This window comes from Acomys russatus, chromosome X, assembly GCF_903995435.1.
Source record: "Acomys russatus chromosome X, mAcoRus1.1, whole genome shotgun sequence".
In the NCBI taxonomy this organism is placed as follows: domain Eukaryota; kingdom Metazoa; phylum Chordata; class Mammalia; order Rodentia; family Muridae; genus Acomys; species Acomys russatus.
In genome coordinates, this window is record NC_067169.1 from 5,942,371 (window position 1) to 5,965,452 (window position 23,082).

Sequence of the window (23,082 nt, forward strand, 5' to 3'; positions counted from 1 at the left end):
ACAGATAGAGGGAGAAGTGCAAGGTCCCTAAGTGATGTCTCCTGTATTAAATTGTCAAGAAAGAATGAAGTTATATATATTTTTAAAAAAGTGTATCAGGGTGTGGTGGAGCACACTATTTACCGCAGCATGTGAGAGGAAGAAGCAGGTGGATGTCTTCAAGTTTGAGGCCAGCCTGGATTCTATAATGAGTTCCAGACCAGCGAGGGCTACGGAGAGACCTTTTCTCAAGAGTAATAGAGTTTATGAGACTGTAGAGATGGCTCAGCCATTAAAAACATTCATCATATCCAGGACCACTGGCAAATGCCTGTATTTCTAGCATTCAGGGAGGCAGAGGCAGATGGATTTTTGTGAGTTTGAGGCCAATGTGTTCTATAAATTGAGTCCAGGACAGCAACACAGCCAAGGATACACAGTGAGACTCTGTCTTGAAAAAAAACAAAACCAAAAGAATGTGGAGGAGAAGGTGGAGGAGGAGGAGGAGGAGGAGGAGGAGAAGGAGGAGGAGGAGGAGGAGGAGGAAGAGGAGGAGGAGAAGGTCATTGTTCTTTCCAAAGACACAGGTTCTATTCCCAGCACACACATGGTTGCTTCCAACTGTTCCTAATTCCAATTCCAGGGGGTCCAATGCCTTATTCTGACATCCCTGGTGTTAGAACACACAAACTTGTCTATTTTAAGTTGCTCCGTGTTGTTGCCTCCAGGTGCAGGCTTCTCCTTTTTGTTCCTGTAAGTGTGTCTTTCCTGAACACTTAAATTCCTCACACCTGTAATGAGACTAGTCCTCTCCTCCTAGTTAGAGTAAAGTCATCTTGTATTTTCTGGGAAAAGGGAGCTGTGGTTTATATTTTGGGTACAGGGTTTCTCTGTGTATCCCTGGCTATCCTGGAACAAAATCTGTAGACCAGTTCGGACTCCCTTGAACATATTCCTCTGCAGACAGAGTGCTGAGATTGTGCCAGCACCACCTAGCAGGTAACTCCATGCTGCAACAAGTCAACAGGCAGCCATCATATGTGCCAGACAGTGTGAGTACAACTGCTCACAGTCAGACAGTGTTTGCTGAATCTAGAGATGTGCCCCATCAGGACAAAAATGTAGGGTGTGGATGGACATAGAACGTAACAGTTGTAGTGCGTACCAAGCATCGCAAGGCCCTAGGTCAGCCCCAAAACAGAAGAAGAGTTTATTAGAACGTCTTAGAGATGGAAGTACAAATAAACTGAATGTGTTGGGGGGCAATTTAATCCCAGCACTTGGGAGGCAGAGATAGGCAGAACTCTATGAGTTTGTCCAAGAATCCAGAGATATAAAGAGAAACCCTGTCCTGAAACAACAAAACAAAAAAAGACAAAACAAACCATTAATATAACAGAAGTAGGTTATAAAAGAAACCAAAACTTTCACTAAATTTACCCCTCCTCTCTTCTCCAGAACTGAATGCTCAGGTGCCCATATCCTCCTCCATCAAATCTCAAACTTTAGTGTGACCATATTTCAGAACAAGTCATTGCCCAGTCAGCTTAACCAGAGGTTGGAGCAGAGGCTGAGGGAAAACACCACTAGGGGTTGTAATCCAACAGTTTTATTCTTTTTTGTAGTTGTTGGCTTGTGTGTGTGTGTGTGTGTGTGTGTGTGTGTGTGTGTATTTTAGAGAGGGTTTCTCTGTATAGCCTTGGAACTATATAATCCTGGAACTTGCTCTGAAGACCAAAATAGGCTTGAACTCTGATCTAACTCTCTGGAGTGCTGGGATAAAGGACTCTGCCTGCAGACTTTGAGTGTGTTTGTGTTTGTGTGTGTGTGTGTGTGTGTGTGTGTGTGTGTGTGTGTGTGTGTGTGTGATTGTATGTGTGAGCACAAGTATACAACAACTGTGTGATGACAGAAGACAACTTTGTGGAGGGAATTGTGTCTCTCCCACCTTGATGTGGATTCTGGAGAAGAACTCAGGCTATCTGGCTTGCTCATTACCTGTTTTAGCCCCTGAGCCATCTTGCCATCTTACTGGTTTTCTTGTTGCTATTTTCCTAATGTTCACTAAGGATGAGCAGGAGCTAGAGGTGTCTAGAGCTCCATCAAAGAGTTAATGTGCATTGAATTTACAAGAGAAGTACTGTTTCATTTTAGTGTCTTTGGGCTTGAGAAGAGATAGGAACTTTGTTTATGGTGCTTGGTTATCCTGGAATACACTATGTATTGAAGCCTGGCCTCACACTCTCAATAACCCTCCTGTCCCAACTTCCTAAGTGCTAGAATTACAGATGTTTGACACCAGGGTCAGATCAATGTTCATTTAAAATGGTACTAATTTCTTTGTTCATTTTTTCTCTCCAGAGATTTTATCAACACAGTTGTTGTTATCATATATAAGGAGAAAATACATTGTGTGACAGGCTAAGTGGTGTACTTCTTTGATCTCAGTGCCCAGGAGGCAGAGGCAGCAGGTCCTCTGAGTTCAATGCCACTCATGACTATGTAGTGAGACTCTTAGAAAGACCCACCATGTGGGGACCTGGTTATAAGAGTTAGGTTGTTGAAGACACTCCATGGTGGCTTCTGTTTTAATGCAGCACTTGTAAGACTGTCAGAGGCAAGAAATTAAAATTTCTTCTTTGCTTTGCCTTTTGTCTTTGAGAAGTGATCTCACTTTGTAGCTTTAGCTCTCGCAGAGCTCGCTATATAAAGCAGGCTGATCACAAAGTCACAGAGAACCACTAGGCTCTGCCTCCCAGGTGCTGGGATTAAAAGAGTGCACCGATTTCATTTTATTTATAGATGAGTATTTTGACTGCATGTATTTTGGTATATCTAGTGCCTGCATTAGGCAGAAGAGGATAATTAATTCTGCAATAGCAATACATTTTCTTAACTACTGAACCATCTCTACAGCTCTGTGGTGACAGTATTGAGGCCACTCTGTGTTATATTAGAAATACTCTGGGTCCTTGCATGTTGAGGGCCATGCTTAGGGGGAAATATCCACCTCTTGTAGTCCAGTGTCATGTGGCACTCCGAGGGTCTGGTCTGAGTTCCTGGTCTAAGGCACTGGTCTGTGTAGGTCTTTGCAGGTTGGTCTGGCCGCTGCTTGCTTTGTAAAAAAATGGATAGACCTCGAGATCAGAGGTTTCCCCTCTCTCTCAGGGACAGGTAGAGCATTTGGGGGTGGAGACTTGTGGATGGGGCATATCTAGGTTCCCAGCCTTGGAGGGGTGGCAGGAAATGAGTTTTACAATAGCTCCTTTTCAGAATAAGATTGCAGGTCTCAATGGGAATTGGGCATTCAGGAACTCCACAAGTGTCATAGCTCTTTGGTCCATCTACCTCACCATGCAAGGCAGGTCATGTGGACTGAAGCAGTAGGCAGACAGGGTGAGATGCAAGCTCAGCTGGTTCTTCCCCAACAGCTGGGTTCTGTCTTTGCAGGATGATGTGGGTGACTCTGAGCAAGCTCTGGCTGGAATCTGAAAATCCTGGAAGCTTGGTGCCAGGAGCCCTTCCTTTCCCAGAATGATGAGTCTGAGATGGTCATATGAAGTGAGGAATCAAGGCAACTTTACTTGTAAATTAGGGGTTTATAAACACTGGGCAATGAGGCTGACTCTGCCTGATTGGCTGTGGCTAAGAGTATCAGGATATGTAAAGAATATACAGTGGTTCATACAGTGTCTCCTAATGTGGGACTTTTATTACAGGAAGGAAGACAGCACTGAATTATCCTATCTGTGAGGGGATGGTGCCTAGGTGTAACTAAGGGCCATTTGCTGAAGGCTAGGATCTTGTCACACGGTAGGGTACTTCTAGGAATTCCCTGTACTTGCTATCAGGAAAGGGTGGGTCTGTATTTTTTTTTTTAGGATTATGTGACTCCCCTTAAAAGATCTGGTTTTACTTGACCAGGTTGAGTGAGAATCCCACTGAGAAAGGGAGTCCATTCTTCATAGACTGAGCACAAAAACACTACATATACAGAGAAGATAGACTTCAACCTTAACCAGCAGAGTCCCACAATGCCCGATCTCAAAATGTCTTAAAAATAATTTTGTGTGTTTGTATGTATGTGTATATATGATCTATGGTGCACATGTGTGTGCATGTACGAGCGTATACGTGCATGTGTATATGTGAAAGGCCAACTTGAAGGAGTCCCTCCTATCACATTGGTCCACCAACCCCATTTATGTTGTCACTCTTGGCTGCAAACACATTTAGCAGATAAACCATCTTGCTGGCCTCACTCGTCAAAATAGATTTTCAAATGTGTCAGGAAGAACATGGGATGTAGATGCTAGTTTAATGGTCAGAGAAGGGTTTGTTGTGCAGCTTTCATTGACAAAATTAAAGCCCTTCTTATATTTAGAAGATGTACGGCTGCTGTTGCCAAATGGTCATCCATAAAATGCTTGCCTTAGTTTGTGTGAAACCCTGCATTCCATCTCCAGTACTGGGAATTTACTTTTGAATTTATGATAAGCAATGAAAAAATACTCTTAAAATTGGCCAGTGTAAAGCAGGTGTGATGGCGCATGCCTTTGAACCCAGCACTTGGGAGGCAGAGGTTGGAGGATCTCTGTGAGTTCAAGGCCAGTATGGTCACCAAAGAGAGTCCAGGACAGCAGTCTACACAGAAAAACTCTGTATCAGAAAACAAAACAAAATAATGGCCAGAGACATATGTAGAAATCAAGGTCCACTGTGTCCAGGGAAGCCAAAAGAAGAGACTTTCAAAAGACAGAATGGTCCTCAGTTTCCAACACTTGTGAATGTCCAGTCACATAAGACATGAATGTTGTGATTTGATTGTGGAAATTGAGAAGTCTTGGGAATGCTGATTGCAGAAAGCTGATGGAAAGGTTGGAGACGTCAGCATCATTCCCAGAAGCTGGTTTAGGTACATCCTTTCCTTCATCTAATTCAATCCGGAACTTTTTAGGAGAGTAACTATTTCAGTTTTACAAATCAGCAAATGTGTTTATGTTCAAACAAGGAGAAATAATTACCCTTGAGTTGAAAGATTATTTATTTTTTTTAAAAAATGTTTATTCATTTATTGAGACAGAAAGAGACAGAGAGATTCATACATTGTACACTAGGAAAAAAACAAACCCTTGTCTCTGGACTTTGTGAATGCTAGTTAGACTTGTCTTTATCCTAAAAGTAAGAGTAAGCCAGTAGGAGTGACACAGCCTGTAAAGTTACCTTTAGTTTGTGTTGGCAATTCAGTTGAAAATGACTAGGTGGGGCTTAGGTTAAAAGAATATTCTGTGTTTCTTCCTGACATGTGAGGTGTTCCAAGGTGCCAGCCATCTTTTTTGAAGCACCCCCAGACTCTGGTGAAGCCAAAATCATAAAAAAGAGGACCAAAACGTTCATCTGACTCCAGTCAGACTGATATGACAATATCAAGTGAAACAGGGAGGGGTACCCAGAGATATGGACCGCAGGGTGCAGAGAGGATTCAAGGGCCAGATCATGATGCTCAACATTGGTTACAGGAACAACAGGAAACCAAGCACATGCTGCCTAACAGCTTCTGGAAGTTTCCAGTCCGCAATATCAAGGAGGTAGAAATGCTGCTGATGTGCAACAAATTTTTCTGTGCTGAGATTGCTCACAATGTTTCCTCCAAAACCAAAAGGCCATGATCAAAAGAACAGCTCAGTTAGTCATCAGAGTGGCCAAATCTGGCATCAGACTGCACAACAAAGAAAATGAGTAGATGGCTTGGGTGCATGTTTTGTGTTTAGATAAACCTTGAATACAGAGAACAAAGAGACTATTCTGCTCTTGAAGAAGACTAGAGTTTGATCACACAGCAGGGCAGCTTATAACTCTTTGTAATTCTGGCTCCATAGGCACATGCTTTCTTGAATATAACTGCCCACCCCTCACCCCACCGCACCCAGACATATACATAATTTAAAAAGAAAAATAATATTTTAAGAAAAAAGCCTAGGGCTGGAGAGAGAGCTATGCAGTTAAGAGCACTGGCTGCCCTTCCAGAAGACCCAGGTTCAATTCCGAGAAACCACATGGCAGCTTACCACTCTCCATAACTCCAGTTCCAGGGGATCTAATGACATACACACAGGCAAAACCCCAGTGTTCATACAACAAATATAAACAATTCATTTTTGGATTTAAATGTATTTGTAATTTATATATTTACTTTAAATCCCAATCTTAGCTTCTTCCCTCTTCTCTTCCGAATCCTTCCCTCCAAACCTCTTCTGCTTTTCTCCCCTCATCTTCAAAAAAGGGAAGCCCCCCAACAACTCAACCCAGCACATCAAGATGCATCACTACCGAGCTCCTTCTTAGCCACTGAGGCCAGGTAAAGCAGCCTGGTAAGGACAAAGTGATTGCAAGCAGTCAACAAATTGTATGTTATACACAGCAATCACTCAACTTATTAGGGGACCCACATGAAAGTTACCACATATGTGTAGGAGGCCTATGTCTACTCTATGCATTCTCTTTGGTTAGTGCTTTTGTCTCTGTAAGCCCCCATGGGTCTCTGTTAGTTGATGCTACTGGTCTTCTTGCAGCATTCTTGTCCCCTATGGGTCTTATCCTTCCATCTCACTTTTTTCTCCAGTAATCCCCTGAGCTCTCCTAATGTTTGGCTGTGAGTTTCAGCATCAGATTCGTACAGCTGCTGTGTGTAGCTTCACAGAGAACAGTTAAGTTAGGCTCCTGTATGAAAACATAACAGAGTATCCTTAATGGTGTCAGTGGTTGGCTCTCTCCCATGTGGTGGGATTCCAGTTGGGCCAGGCATTGGTTGTTCAGTCCCTCAGTCTCTATATTTATATCTCCACATCTTGTAAGTGGGGTAAAATTTGGTTAGTAGGTTTTATAGGTGGACAGGTGTTCCCTTCCCAGCACTGTATGTCCTGCCTGGTTAGAAGGTGGCATCCTCGGTCTCAAGTCCCCTGCTGCTAATAGGCTCAACTGGAGACAGCCCAATATCCTCCCTGTAGCTTATCCAGTTGCAGGTCTTCAGCTTGTCTCTGTAATGCCCATGCCTTCTGTTTCCCTTTTCACTCCAGACCCTCAAACTTCCCCTCCCCACTCTCCCCACATCTGCTTCCAGCCCTCATTTCCCTCCCTATACCATCTCTTATACAGTTCCCTCTCTACTTCTTCCAAAATATATTTCCTCATCCGGGTGAGATTCAAGGAGGGCCTTCCTTGGGCCTTCCTTTTACTTTACTTCTTTGGGCCCAGGATTTGTAGTACAGTTGATTTCTCTGTTTCATTGTGTACCTCATGTTTAAAATTGGTTATGTGGTTTGTTGGTGTTTGATTTCTGGAGTTCTTTATATGTTTTGGATATTATTCCTTTGTCAGATGTAGATTTCCTGAAGATCTTTTCCAAAATAGGGTTCTGTTTTATTCTATTGGCAGTGTCCTTTTTCCTTACAGATGCTGTTCAGGTTCATGAAGTTCCATTTAGTAATTGTTAATCTTAGAGACTGACATGTTGGTGTTCTGTTGAGGAAGTTGTCTCCTGTGCCAATGAGTGCAAGGCTGGTTCCCCACTTACTGTTTCTGCTTTTTTGTTGAGGACTTTGATCCACTTGGACATGAGTTTTGTGTGGGGTGATGATATGTATCTATTTCCTGTTTTCTTATGTAGATATCCAGTTGGACCATCAACATTTGATGAAGGTGCTGTCCTTTATTTTTCATTGTCTGATTTGAATTTCCTGGTCAAAAACCAAGTGTACATAGGTATGTGAGTTCATTTCTGTGTCTTTAATTCAATTTTGTTGATCGACCTGTCTGTTTCTATTCCAGTTCCATGCAGTTTTTATTACTTTTGCTCTATAGTATAATGTGAAATATGTGATGGAAATTCCTCTGGAAGATCTTTTATTTACAGGACTGTTTTACCTATTCTGGGTTTCTTGTTTTTCCATATAAAGTGGAGAATTGATCTTTCAAGGTCTACAAAGAGTTGTGCTGGAAATTTGATGGAAATTCTTTAGTTAGAAACAAAGATAACAGTCCAAAGTAGCAACAGGACCAAGAGCTGGTTCTTTGAGAAAAATCAAAAAGATAGACAAACCAATAGCTAAACTACCTAAAAGGCAGAGAGACATACTCAAATTAACACAATCAGAAATGAAAAGGGAGACATAACAACAGACACTGAAGAAATGCAAAGAATCATAAGGTCCAACTTCGAGGCATATATGCCACAAAATTTAAAAATCTAACGGAATTGGATGATTTTCTTGAACAATTTCACGCACCAAAACTAAGTAAAAGAAAGGTAAACAAGCTAAATAGTCCCCTTTCCCCTATAGAAATAGAAGTAATCATTGATAATCTCCCCAAAATAAAAAAAAAAAGCCCAGGGTCAGATAATTTCAGTGAAGAATTCTACCAGACCATCAAGGATATGCTAATACCGATACTCTTCAGGCTACTCCAAAAGATAGAAATGGATGGAACATTACCAAATTCATTCTACGAGGCTATAGTCATATTGATACCTTAACCTCACAAAGACCCAACAAAGAAAGAGAATTTCAGAAACATTTTTTATGAACATTGATGCAAAAATACTCAATAAAATAACGCAAAACAAAAATAAGAACGCATCAAAGAGATCATTCACCATGACCAGGGAATTTATTGGAATCTGTGGATTGACTTTGGTAAGATGGTCATTTTTACTGATAACAATACCAATCCATGAGCATGAGAGATCTTTCCATCTTCTGATATCTTCTCCAGTTTCTTTATTCAGATACTTGTAGTTCTTGCCATGCAGTTCCTTGACTTATTTGGTTAGAGTTAAGGCAATATACTTTATATTATTTGTAATTTGTGGAGTATGAAGTTTCCCTAATTTCTTTCTCAGCCAATTTGTCATTTGTTTACAAAAGGGCTACTGATCTTTTTATACATATAAATATATATTATTGCATATATATATATATATATTTATATGTATGTATAAATGATTGACTATAGCAAGATGAAACATGGCACAATCAGGAATTATATAAATGTTACATTCTTAGTGTTTTGGCTATTTGTATTTGACAGCCTTGAAGAAGACATCTTTCCTATTTTGGTGCATCTAAATTTCTGAATGTAAATCAATATCTATCACATATTGTCATTATCAATTTAAAACACCTATCTAGACCTAAAAACATCTTAACCTCTAAACAACTAAGTTTTGTTGTAAAACTAAGCTACATGGTCTTCTACTTCATCCTTGAGAAGGAAGCTACTGATCTTTTAAAATTAATCTTGTATGCAGCCACTTTGCTGAAGGTGTTTATCAGCTTTAGTTCAGTGATGGAATTTTGGATATCACTTATGTATACTATCATATCTGCAAATAGCTTCATTTAACATCTTCCTTTCCCATTTGTATCTCCTTGATCTCCTTTACTTGTCTTATTTCTTTAGCTAGAACTTCAAGTACTATATTGAAGAGACATGGTGAGATTGGGCAGCCTTGTCTTGTCCCTGATTTTGTTGGAATTACATTGGGTTTCTCTTCACTTAATTTGATGCTACCCATCATCTTGCTGTAAATAGCCTTTATTATTTTAATACTTGGGTCTTGTATCCCTGATCTGTCCAAGGCTTTTATCATCAAGTGGTATTATACTTTCTCGAAGGCTCTTTCTGCATCTAGTGTGATGATTATATATTTTTTTTCTTCATATGCTGAACCATCCCTGTATCCCTGGCATAATTCCTTTTCTTTGTCACGTTTTTGTGTGGCTTCATAGAATTAGTTTGAGATTGTTCTTCCTGTATCCATATTGTAGAATTCTTTACTATTAGCTCTTCTTTAAAGACTGGTAGAATTCTGTGCTAAAACCATCTGGCTCTTTGCTTTTTTAAATTTTTGGTTGGGAGTCATTTAATAACTGCTTGTATTTCCTTAGTGATTATAGGACAGTTTAAACTGTTTACCTTATCTTGACTTAACTTTTTAAAGTTAAATCTATCCAGGAAACTATTCACTTCATTTAGATTTTCCAATTTTGTGGAACAAAGCCTCTTGAAGTAAGACCTAATGACTTGTTATGTCCCCCTTTCATTTATGATTTTGTTAATATGGATGCTCTCCTTCTGATTCTTGTTTAGTTTGGCTAAGAGTTTGTCTATCTTGCTGATTTTCTCAAAGAAACAGCTCAAGCTTTCAGTAATTATTTCTATTGTTCTTTTTGTTTGGAATTTACTGATTTCAGTCCTGAGTTTGATGGTTTCCTGTCATCTACTTCTCTTTGGGGTGTGTGCTTTTAGTATCTTACTTTTTTTTTCTAGCACTTTCAACTGTGCTGTTAAATTGCCAGTATGGGATTTTTCTAATTTCATTAATAAGGTGCTTAGAGGTATAAACTTTCCCTTTGAAAAGTTTTCATTTTGCCCCATATGTTTGGGTATATTTTGCCTTCATTTTCATTGTATTCTAGAAAGTCATTCATTTCTTTCTTATTTTGTCCATGATGCTGTTTTTATTGTGTAGGGAGCTGTTCAGTTTCCATAAGCTTGTGGGCATTCTGTTGTTTCTGATGTTGCTGAGTTCTAGCTTTAATCCATGGTGGTCTGATAAGATGTACAGGATTATTTCAGTCTTCTTGTATATGTTGGGGTTTGCTTTGTGAACAAGTATGTGGTCAATTTTGGAGAAGATTCCCTTTTGTGCTGAGAAGAGAATATATCCTTTTTTGTTTGGGTGAAATGTTCTGTGGATATCTGTTAGGTCCATGTGATTCATGACACCTATTAGTTTTATTATTTCTCCACCTAATTTCTGTTTCAGTGTTTTGTCCATTAGTGAGAGTGGAGTGTTGAATTCTCCCACAATTTGTGTGTGTGGTTCAATGAGTGCTTTAATCTTCAGTAATGTTTCTTATATGAATGTGGGTGCTTTTGCAATTTGGGCATAGATGTTCAGAATGATTATGTCATCCTGGTGTATTTTTCCTTTCCGATCTCTTTGGTTAGTTTTGGTTGAAAGTCTATTTTTCTAGATAGTAGAACGGATTTTCCAGCTTGCTTCTTGAGTCCATTTTCTTAGAGTAGCATTTTCAAACCATTTCATCTTTATGGCTGAAATGTGTTTCTTTTGTGCAGCAGAATGATGGGTCTTGTTTTCACATTCATTCTGTTAAGCCAGTATCTCTTTATTGGGGAGTTGAGGCATTTGATTTTGGGAGATATTAATGATCAGTGGTTAAGTTTCTGTTATTTTGATGATGGTGGTGGGAGTGTGTGTGTGTGTGTGTGTGTTTGTGTGTGTGTGTGGTGTCTTTTCTTTCCTTTAGTTTTGTGGGTGTAGGGCTATTTATTTTCTGTGTTTTTCTCCTTAGGTTGGAGTATTTCTTCGATTATCTTCTGAAGGGCAGTGTAAGTTTGGTTTTGTCATGGAATATCTTGTTTCCTGCATCTATGCAGATTAAAAGACTTGCTGGGTATAGGAGTCTGGGTTGGCACATCTGTTTTCTCTTAATGTCTTCATGACATCTTTCCAGGCCTCTTTTACTATTATATGCATTGTTTAGAATGAAGATTTATTTCTGATAGGATTGCCTTTCTATGTGACTTGGCCATTTCCTCTTGCTGCTTTTTAACATTCTTTCTACATTCCGTACATTTAACATTTTGTTTTTTATGTGATGTGAGGATTTATTTTCTGGTCCAATCTATTTGGAGTTCTGGAAGCTTCTTATAGGTTTATAGGTATCTCTTTCTCTAGGTAATGTATGTTTTCTTCTATGATTTTTTTTGAAAATATTTTCTGAGGCTTGGAGCTGGGAATCTTGTCCTTCTGTTCCTATTATCGTTAGATTTAATCTTTACATAGTGTCCCATATTTCTTGGATGTTATTGTTCAGTAGGTCTTTAGTTTTTACTTTTTCCTTGACTGATGTAGAGATTACATCAACATATCTCCTACACTAGAAATTCTGCCTTACTCTCCTTTGTTCTGTGGCTGCAGGTGGTGAGCATATTCTCTTCCCTAGGTTTTCCATCTCCAATTGCCTCATATTATGTTTTCTTTATTGTTTCTAAAATATTTTTATATTTTCAACAGTTTTTTTCATTTCTTTCTCTGATTTAATTGTGTCAATGTTTTTGTGATTGGTTGGTGGGCATATCTGTGAGAAGGTGCCTTGAGTAGTAATCAGTGCATGATAACTTATCCCACTGTGGGTGATACCATCCTTAGGCAGGTTGTTGTGGCCTATATTAGACAAGATTAGAATGAGATTGTTACTAAGTCAGAAAGGACAAAGCAAGCACTGTTCTTCATTTCTCTTACCTTGGGTTCCTGCCCTGAACTCTCTCAGATATGAACTGTGACCTAAAGATGTAAACCAAATAAACTCTTTTATCTCTGAGTTCCTTTTGGTGACAGTGTTTTATCATAGCAAAACAAAGGAAACTGGTAGCAAGAAAGTGTTATTGATTTGATAGACCTAACAATATGAGTGCTCCTGAATTGTGTCTATTTTCTTGGAGATTTATAGAGACTGTGGCATATTTGGGCTGAAAATATGTTGAATGCTCATGGTTCAAGGATTTATTAGAATTTCAAAGGCAAAAAGCTAGGTCAAGAATGGCCTGCATATTAGTCACATATCCAACACCTTTTCTGGGACTGACACCATATAGATTCTACCCCAGAGCTCCTGGTGAACCACCAAGACAAATATCCCTGACCACCTGCTTATCAGTGACCTTATCCAACATTACATCTGGCTCTGACATTAGAGATGAAATCCAATACCCTTGGTTACATCCTGGGAGGTGATGTTAAGATTTATTGCTAAAAACAACACATATTGAAGTTCCAGAACACAGGGGAATACAGCTGGTATTCATCGGGAAGTGTCATCCTTATTAGAGAGTTTTAGAACTTGGAAGGTAAAAAAGCTAAGTCAAGAATGAACTACATATCAGTCACCCATCCACCACCTTTTCTGGCACTGACACCATATGGAGACCACCCTAGAGCTCCTGGTGAATCAACAAGACAATTCCCCTGCCTACCTGCTTATTAGGGACCCCATCCAACATCACATCTGGCACTGACATTACAGATGAATGCCAACATACTTGGTTACATCCTGGGTCTTGATGTTAAGATTCTCCTGCTGAAGACAACACATATTGGAGTCCCAGAACATAGAGAAATACAGCTGGTAATCACCTGGAATTTTCATCCTTAGTGGAAAGATTTAATTGTACTAGAAGATGATATGAATGCTACTGGAGTGAAAAAGGTAATCATCAATTTTATCCAGTTGTGGATCCTGTAGGCTACAGTAACAACTGACCTTACACAATCTATACATTGGTGCAAGGGTTGCATGAATGTTTTGGAAGTAATAAAATATTTCTAGTCAGGTCTAAGGCCTATTCCATGAAATGAAGCCCATTCCTGGCACTGTTAATGGGACCAAGATATTCTACCTAAAAAAGTCCTAGGCCCTAGAGCAGAACCTAATACTATTATTCTACTATATTGACAAATTATTAAAATAATTCCTAACCAATTATTATTATACCCATAGAGCCATGTATCTCTCAACCCTCATCAGAGAAGCTTCCTACATTAGCTAGAAAAGAATAAAGAGATTTTCACATGGTTCGTGTGGAGAAAATGAGAGACTATGGCATGTTCATAATCAAAATAGGTGCAAGACAGGCACATGTGTACACCCATGTCTGCACATGTCAAGTTTCAGGGATCATCGCAGAAAAGGAGATGGAAAATCATTAATAGACAGAGGTTGTGGATAAGTTCAATAAAACAATGTTTTTCAGATACAACAGAACAGTTGCACATTTAAACTAACAGTGACTGTAACAGGATACAAGAGGCTTGAATAAACTGAAGGCAACACACAATCTTAGCATAGAGGGGAAGAAGTGGTCAGGAAGTCCTGTAGACAAATTTTATCCTAGCAACATGGTTGATCTGATGAAAAAATCACATCTGGTGACACACCTGTAATCTCTCTGGCTGGAGTACTGACATGCCCTTAGTACACACATTTAATCCCAAGCAATGTTGTCTAATTGAAGGGCAGACAAACTGATGAATATTTATGATCCCTCCATTTCCCAGTATGGTGTCTGTGTGACAAATACCATATGGACTGAAGCAATGACCCTCTAGAGGGGACCCTCCTGGACTGGGGCTGATGTTTCTGCCAGGAAAACTGATTGCAGTTCTTCTTTTACCTCATTGTGCTGAAATCTATTATTTCTTTTTAACTTAACTCCCAAGTCAGGACTTTTCAAGCGTGACCACATTACTCTAAGATGACCCTAACTTGGGACTACAGCTATGGACTATCCAGGTCCAGAGTATTTCTATTTCACTTCCACTTATTAAAAGAAATATGACTAGGAATTAATCAGTAGTTAATAATTTATATTGTGGCTTACAAAGAAATGAGTTGTTTCAAAAGAAAACTCCAGATATTGGCTCTCAGATATTGGATATTGATATCAAGCCAGTAACTTAGAAGTGATGAAGTCTTGGCTGTGTGTTCTGTACCCTGTATTGTTTCATTTAAAGTTGTAATTCTAAATATGACAATACAATGGCTTTGCATTCTGTACTTGTACTGTGTATGTTTAATTGCCAACTGACATCCTAGAATCTACTCTGTATAAAATTATAACCAGAAACTGCCCCCCGCCCCGCTTTTGAAATGTATGTATAATAATTTAGACTGTTTGGCTACAAATACACTCAGATGCAGACTCAATTCTGAATTTTGTCCCTGTTTGTCAACCGCCTTATCTCTGCCCACTGACGTTTGGAGAAGTATCGATCCAATGGACCTATCCCCAACTGAGCCGGTCTGTGACAATAAAACAGAGAAAGATTTGGCAGAATGAGTCAGAGATAGGATATGCCTAATTCATAAGAAAAGACAGGAAAGAGAGGCTACTTAAGAGCAGTTCAGGGAGAAATAGGAGAGTTGAATTCAGTGAACTACAGTTGAGTGCAGCTGAGTTCATGCAGTTAGGGCACTTCAATTCAAGGAGTTCACAGCCTTTTCTTTGATGTAGAACAATTCATTGAAAAGCCAAGAGAATCCAGTTTTAATAGTTCAGGTTGGAGAAGAGTTTTTACCCAGAACATCTGAGTTGAAATAGCTACCCAGAGTTCAGAAAGAACTAGAAAGAGTGAGCTTATTCATAGGTAAGTCTCAGAAGCTGAAAAGAGTCTAGGCCTAGGTTAGTAGACAGAGACTCAAAGCCGAAGCCATCAAAGTCCAGGATCACAGAAGATTAGATTGTGTGGAGGTGAAAATCTTCCAGGTCTATGCATAGCAGTATTTAGATAGAAGTGCTCTGTGCCCGTCTCAAGCCATTTTATTAGTAAAGCATGGATATGGCTCTCATTGCATCCCTTCATCTGAGGAAATAAAAGTGACCTTTACAAAAATCCTTCTTGCAATTAAGAAAGCACTGGAATGTTTTAGCTGTTGGGAGAAAAATAGTCATTTTCATTAATAATATGTCCCTTAATAAGTCAACCACACTCAAGAGAGTCATTGGGAAATACTAAATAATTACTGAATAAAGTACTGACAAACAGAATAATTACATACTTATATACATACAAACATGCATACATAAATACATTCATAGGTACACCAGTGCCATGACCAAGTTGCCTTTATCCCTGACATGCAGAGGTAGTTCAACCAATGCAAGTCTATTAATCTAAAAATCCACAAAGATGGATTTAAAGAAAAAAATCACATGGGCAAATCAATAGATGCAGAATAGGCCTTTGACAAAACACAATATGCATTCATCATAGAATTCTGATAGAACATACCAATAGAGGAAATGTAAACCAACATAATAAATATATATAATATATATATACAGGAAACCCACAGATAATATCATTTTAAATTGAGAAAAATCTAAAGCAATCATAGTAGAGTGAGAACTGAAACAGGGATGGCCACTATCCCCACTCCTTTTTATTAATTAGTTTCTTTATTTATTTATTCATTTTTCATCCCAGTATTAGCCCCTCTGTCTTCTCCTCTCAGTCTCACTTTCACTCACTCATCCCCTTTCAATTATTCCTCAGAAAAGAGGAGACTCCCTACACACTGACCAGCTCATCATGTTCCATCAGAATTGAGTACTTCCTCTTCCCCTGTGGCCTGGCAAGGCAGTCCTATCAAGGGATAGGGATGAAAAGGCAGGCAACAGAGTCCATGACAGAGAAAGCCGCCCATCCTTTACTAGTACACCCACATGGAGCCTGATCTGCCCATTGGCTACAACTATGTATAGGAACCAGGCCCAACTGGGCTGCCTGCTTGTCTTGCTGTTTCATGTCCTGTTTCTAGCAGCTTCCACATCTGTGTTTATCTTGGTTAGCTAGTCATGTTTACTGCTCTGAGAATGCGCCCCTCCCTTCCTCGAGACTTTTCCTCCTGTGTGCAATTACCTCTTGAGGAATTTCACCTGGGAGGAGGATTCCTGTTTGGCTGCCTATAAGAAGGCTCTTTGGAACTCTGAAGAAGAACAAATTGCTGCCGTGGCTGCTGCTGCAGCTGCTGCTGCGGCTGCTGCTCTCTTAGCACGAAGGATCCGCTGTGTTATTGTGTGTGTGTGCATGAGTTAAATCTGCATTCCCTCGCTCTGGACTCGGTACCGCGGTGGCATGGGCGTCACAACTATGTAGAGGATATAAGGCCAGTCTATGCATGGTTGGTGCTTTAAACTCCACAGGTCACTCTGGGCCCTGGTAAGTTGGCTCTATTGGTATTCTTATGGAGCTCTTGTCACTTCTGAGCCTTTTTATCTTTCTACCCATTTTTCTTCTAGACTTTCTGTGCTTTGCTCAATGTTCAGCTCTGAGTCTCATCATCTGTTTTGAACTGCTGCTTGGTAGAGCATCTCAGAGACACCTCTGATAGGCATCTCTCTACAAGCATATCAGAGTATTGTTAATAGTGTCAGGAATTAGCTCTCTTCCATGGGGTAAGTCCTTGGTTGGCCCAAGCATTGTTTGGATATTCCCTGAACTCTGTTTTATCTGTAGCTCTGCTCATCATTTAAGCAGGGTAAGTTTTGCATCATAGCACCGATCTCAAAGTGCACACTGGAGCAATAAGGCAAGAAACAAAAATAAAATGGATAAAAATAGAGATGGAAGAATGCACACTATCCATATTTGGAGATAATATGATGTTATATTAGCGATCCCAAAAAGTTCTACTACAAAATTTCTATAAACAATACACAAATTAAGCACTCTGGCAGGACACAGAATGAATTTATACAAATCACTAAATTGTATATATAACAACAACAACAACAAATCTTCAGTGGTGGAGATGATGGGCACACCTATTCTCAAAGGCATCAGAGTAAATGAAATGTCGAGGAATAAACCTTATCAAGGCAGTGAAAGAACTCCACACTGAACACTATAAAGCTCTGATGACAGAGACAGAGAAAGACACTAGGAAACATAAAGATATCTCATGCTCAAAGTTTAATAGAATTAAAATAGCAAAAATGTTCATTTGATCAAAAGCTATGTACATATTCAGTGCAATGAAACAAAATCCAAACTTCATTCTCTGCTGAAAAAGAAAAAGAACATTTTAAAATATATACGGAACCACAAAAAGTCCTCAAACAGCCAAACCAATATTGAACAAAAAGAAATGCAAATAGATCCGTATTTATTACTCTGCACAAAACTAAAGTCCAAGTGGATTAAATGAATCAACATAATATCAGACATATGAAATCTGCTAGAAGAAAAAGTGGGGAATTGCCTTGAAGACAATGGCACCGGAGACAACATCCTGAACAGAACACCACCAGCTCAAGCTCTAAGATCAACAATTAATAAACGGGACCTTATGAAACTGGAAAGTTTCTATCAAGCAAAGGACACTGACAACCGAACAAAACTTACAGCCTTCATACTAGAAAAAGATCTTTACCAACCCTACACCCTACAAAGGGTTAATATCCAAAATATATAAAAAACACAAAAAATTTAAAACCACCATACCAAAAAACCCAATAAAAAATGTAGTACAGTGCTAAACAGAGAATTCTCAAAAGAAGAATCTCAACTGGTCAAGAATCACCTAAAGAAATGTTCAATGTCATTACTCATTAGGGAAGTGCAGATCAAAATGACGCTGAGATTCCATTTTACATCTATTAGAATGGCTGAGAACAAAAACTCAAGTGACAGCACATGCTGGTGAGGATGTGGAGCAAGGAGAACACTCCTTCATTGCTGGTGAGAGTACAAACTTGTACAATCACTTTTGAAATAAATCTGGCCCTTTCTCATGAAACTATGAATAATTCTACCTCAACACCAAACCATAGAACTCCTGGGCATATACTCAAAAGGTGTTTCACCACATAAGAACATATGTTCAACTATGTTCATGGTAGCTTTATTTGTAATAACCAGAATCTGGAAACAACAAAGATGCCCTTCAATCAAAGAATAGATAAAAAACAACCTGGTATATTTACACAATGGAAAACTATTTGTCTATGAAAAACAAGGATATCTTGGAATTTGCAGGCAAATGGATAGAACTATAAATGGTCATCTTGATCATTTATACCTAGACCCAGAATGACACACATGGTTTATACTCACTCGTAAGTGAATATTAGCCAAATAACACAGGATAACCACTCTACAATAGAGAGACTGATGCACCAACCAAGGACCATGTAAGATGTGGACCTGCACCTTCTGTTCAGATGTAGTAGATAGGCAGAACTGTCTCCTTGTGGGTCCCACAATATGAGGAGTAGAGACTGCTTCTGACATGGACTTTGCCTCCTGATATTTATTACTTCCCCCTGTCAGGGCACCCTCACCAGTCCACAGAGGAAGAGGAAAGAAATTACACAGCCTATCTCAAAGACAATAATGAGCATTAAAGACTCTCCTTATGGAGAAGGCCTGAAAAGTGACAAACCAACTACTGGGAAAAATGTTCTTATTTTGGATACAGTCAGAATTCTGCCTAAAAATGGGTATGTTTGGATGCAGGCAGTGTCGATGGCTAAACTCTGCCAAGAGAGGGTAAGCAAGTCCTCAGTATTTCCTGCCACACAAATATGTCTGTCAGATATACTAGCAAGAAGGCTGCAGATGATGCTTTAATTTTATAGAAAGTTTTGAGCAACTCTTCAAGCAAGGACTGTCTCTGTCATTTTCTTTTTTCATTTTGGAAAGCTAATAACTGGCACCCCCTGTTTACTCAGGTAATCAAGTTTATTACTTTTCAAGTCTCTGATAAGGTTGAAGACCAGATAGTTTAGTTTTATAATTTAGCTTGGTTCGTTAGAGGAAAAGGATGGGAGAAATATTGTAATTAAAATACAATTTCAAAAATAAACAATATAAAAGTTCAATAAAAATAATTTTCCTTATTTTCCTGCTTTGACAAATCAGCTGTGATTAACAACCAGTTTACATCGCTGGCTAGAGCTGTATTTCACTAGCACAGGGAGACACTGGTCAGATGAGGCAGAAGGATAAGATGAAGTTAATAAGCGTCCCACTGAGATCACATGAAATGTGCTTCATTAGGACAATAGAGTAGTGGTCAGCACTCAGAATCTAAGTGTCTAAGAGGCAAAGGCTACATCTCAAGCTGACAGCTGTTCTTCCTCTTGGAATATATACTTCAGCTATACCTTATCTATCTTTTGAGGGAACAGTGATTATTCTCAGTGACTTGGAAAGGATGTCTTTTTGTTGACCTGTTTTGCTCTATATCCTCAAACAATTTCAACACTTTCTTTCTTATGTCATTTGTAGTATGATGGATAGATTTATGTCAATTTGACATAAGATAGGTTTCTATTAGGAGAAGGAGCCATAATTTAAAAAAATCTCCCCACCATATTGGCCTGTGGAAAAGCCTGTTGTCCATTTTATTGTTTGGTGAATAATGTGAGAGGGTCCAGTTCACTGTGGGTGGTGCCAACCCTGTGTTGGTAGTACAGAGTGCATTAGGGAAGCAGGCAAAAAGGTATTGAGATTAAACAATTAATCAGTATTTCTACATGCCCTTTGCATCAATTGCTGCTTCCAGTTCAGCACTCATTTCCTTGTACAATAGGCTACCTGTTAAAAAATAAAATAAAACCTCTTTCCCATGCCCTAAGGGATAATTTTGGTCACAGAATTTTCATATCGGTAATATAAACCCTTACTGTATGTATTGAATGAGTATGTCACTTGATTGAGGTCTTAGGTACCCTACATTAGGTGAAGAACTTTTTCATATTTTCTGGATGTGTTGTTGGTTGTGAACACTTACTGCTCTTTTCAGATGGCACAATACACATGTAGGTCCCTAAGTACATTCTTTGAAATAATGCTGATAAAATTATATTTCCCTTTCTCCAAACAAATCAGGTTCTTTGGGTATTTTTGGCCTTCAGGGCTGAAATGAGACAATAGAAATTTTTACTTACCATTTCCTGGATAACCTATATATATTCGATTTTGTTTTCTTGACTTATAACGTAACTTTTCCCATTATAAAGGCACATCTCCTCTGGATTTCTAGGGGCTTTTCACATAAGTCAAACTGAATCACTCACTATAATGCTGACATTAATATGCTGTGATGGTTTACACTCACAGTTAATTTCACAAGATCTAGAGCAGTGGTTGTCAACTTTCCTAATTCTGTGACCTTTTGATAAAGTACTATATGTTGGGGTGACCACAGCCTTAAAATTATCTCATTGGTATTTCAAAACTGTAATCCTCTGCTGTTATCAGTCACAATATAAATATCTGATATGCAGGATAATTGATAAGGGATCCTGTGCTGTGGTGATACAAAGGTTGAGAACCGCGGATCGAGAGTCAAACACAATAAATTTCTGGCCACAGATTAGAGAGATTATCTAGAATCCTTAGTCTATGGAGAATGGCTATACAGGGCTATTTTAAATAGGTGAGTTGGACTGGGAAACCCTGGCCTAAAAGTGGGAAGAATTATTCTCTAGGCTTGTATTCTAGACTACATGAATAGAGAAAGCAGAAAAAGCACAAATTTCTCCCTTTTTTACGTTATCACCATAGATAAAATGTAACCATCTTTCTAAATATCCTGCCACCATGACTATTGACTGGGTCCCAGACTCATTTCTAGAATTTATTTGGGGCTTTTATTGGGGGATCCCTCAAGCTAATCCATTCCATTCAATTTAGACATAGTTAGAATTAATTCAATGTACTATTGTTGGTGCTATTTCTGTAGGGTGTAGGGTTTTTTTTCTTCTATACCTCCCTAAGAAATGTCTCCCAACAGGAAAATGCATGAAAAATGTAACAAACTATAAGAGAGAATACCTGTTACACTAATAAGCTACAGGAGAGTCTGAAAATGTTTTGACTATAACATAATTGGAGCACATAGGGACAAAATATGGGATGAAACATCTCAAATTTTTAAACTTTAGGAAACTAGAAATGAATTAAACCCTCAATGAAAAGGCAAGAAAATATTGGGAAACTCTTCACAGGTACTTTGACAAAAGCATTGTGGAGACTCCTTACAGTAATCTGAAACATAGTTTGGGAATTTTAATCTCGTGGATATTTGCACTTATTATGATATGAGGTAAGTGCTTTAATTTTTATGAGCTTAGATAACGATGTAAAGTTTCATATATTCTAACACTCCATTCTATATATACTATATTTCTTGATCATTTACCTTGTTGCACCAGTAATAAAAGTCCAGACCTCATAAGACTAAGCAGAAAAGATTTTATTTAATGAAAATCCATAAGCCAATCAATGAACTACTGAAACAACCAAGAGAGGAAATATAAGAGGAGGCCCACTTGCCCTGCTTGGGCATGGTCTTGAATCTGAAAGTTTTAGGTGTATATCTGAAGAATACTTGTGATTAGTCCTTGTACTTTTGGATTTTCAAGTCTATGGAAGATGGAAACTTAAGTTGAAATGATAGAACACACTTCGTACCTTGAGGGAAGAGTGAAAGAAAGGGCAATGGTGCCACCTACTAGAAATAAGAAAGAAGAAAGGGTTGCCATTGCCAGTGCAATGCCAACTTTCTGGGTATCTGGGAAGGAGGGTGTGTGGAAATATGGGGGGAAGGCAATCCCATCCTTGCGAATGATGGATACATAATTGTACAAGATGGTAAGGAAGACAAAGCTGCTGGCAATGATGTTCAGAATCCCTGGAAGACAGAATGGATTGTAGGTGGCTTTCTTCCGGAGTCTCCCTGAGTACAATTTACAAAGTGCAATGATGTCAGATATTGCAGCAAGCATGCCGAGACGGCTGGAAATGAGTAGCAGGTGTTGGGCCACTCGAATATCCAAAGGAATGAAGGTGTCCTGGTAGCTGTATTGATAACACACTCTGACAATGCTGGAATTCCTTTCCTGGTGGTGAACGCAGGTTCTCCACATCCCGACTAAGGTCATGCTGGGCTTGGAGTCCAGTGGATCTTGAAAGCACCACACTCGCCACTCGGGGAGGCCCATAGAAACACTACAAAGGAACCATGCTAGAGTAGCCACAGCAAAACCTCCTAGCTGCAGATTGGCATGGTTTCTGACCATTGGCATGGTGACAGTGAACACTTGGTAACTGCAAAGAAACACAGGACATCATAAGGATGGGATTTTCAGTCCTGGGTGAATGTCTCCTGTGGGATCAATACCAGGGGAGAAGGGTTATGTTGAAAAAGTGAGCCTTTGACCAGGAAATCTCCTTCACAGAATCTGTTCTGGTCAAAGTCAGAGAAGGGCCACCTCTTTGGCAACATTTTCTAGCAGGTTGGTAATCCATACCACAACATCTAAGATAATTTTTTTATTGCTACTACCAAGACTGTTGATTGTTCTCTATATCTTGGCAATAATGCCCTATTGCTGAACATATCAGTTACTTATATCATCAAACGTGGACGCTTCATCCAGACTGAGTAGCTAGAAAGTATTTGTATGCTACAGGAAAATAAAGGTAACCATCAATAATATTTGGGT

The 23,082-nt window shown here is 39.1% G+C and overlaps 1 protein-coding gene across 1 annotated transcript in view; it reads right to left on the bottom strand.

Annotated features, from left to right (window-relative positions):
* Nucleotides 1-22,656, bottom strand: part of LOC127184665 (claudin-34-like) — a 55,675-nt gene extending 33,019 nt beyond the window's left edge. Inside the window, exon 1 of the mRNA XM_051141006.1 lies at nucleotides 22,049-22,656. Coding sequence (XP_050996963.1) covers nucleotides 22,049-22,656 — 608 coding nt within the window. The remainder of the gene's footprint in view (nucleotides 1-22,048) is intronic.
* Nucleotides 22,657-23,082: the final 426 nt, after the last annotated feature.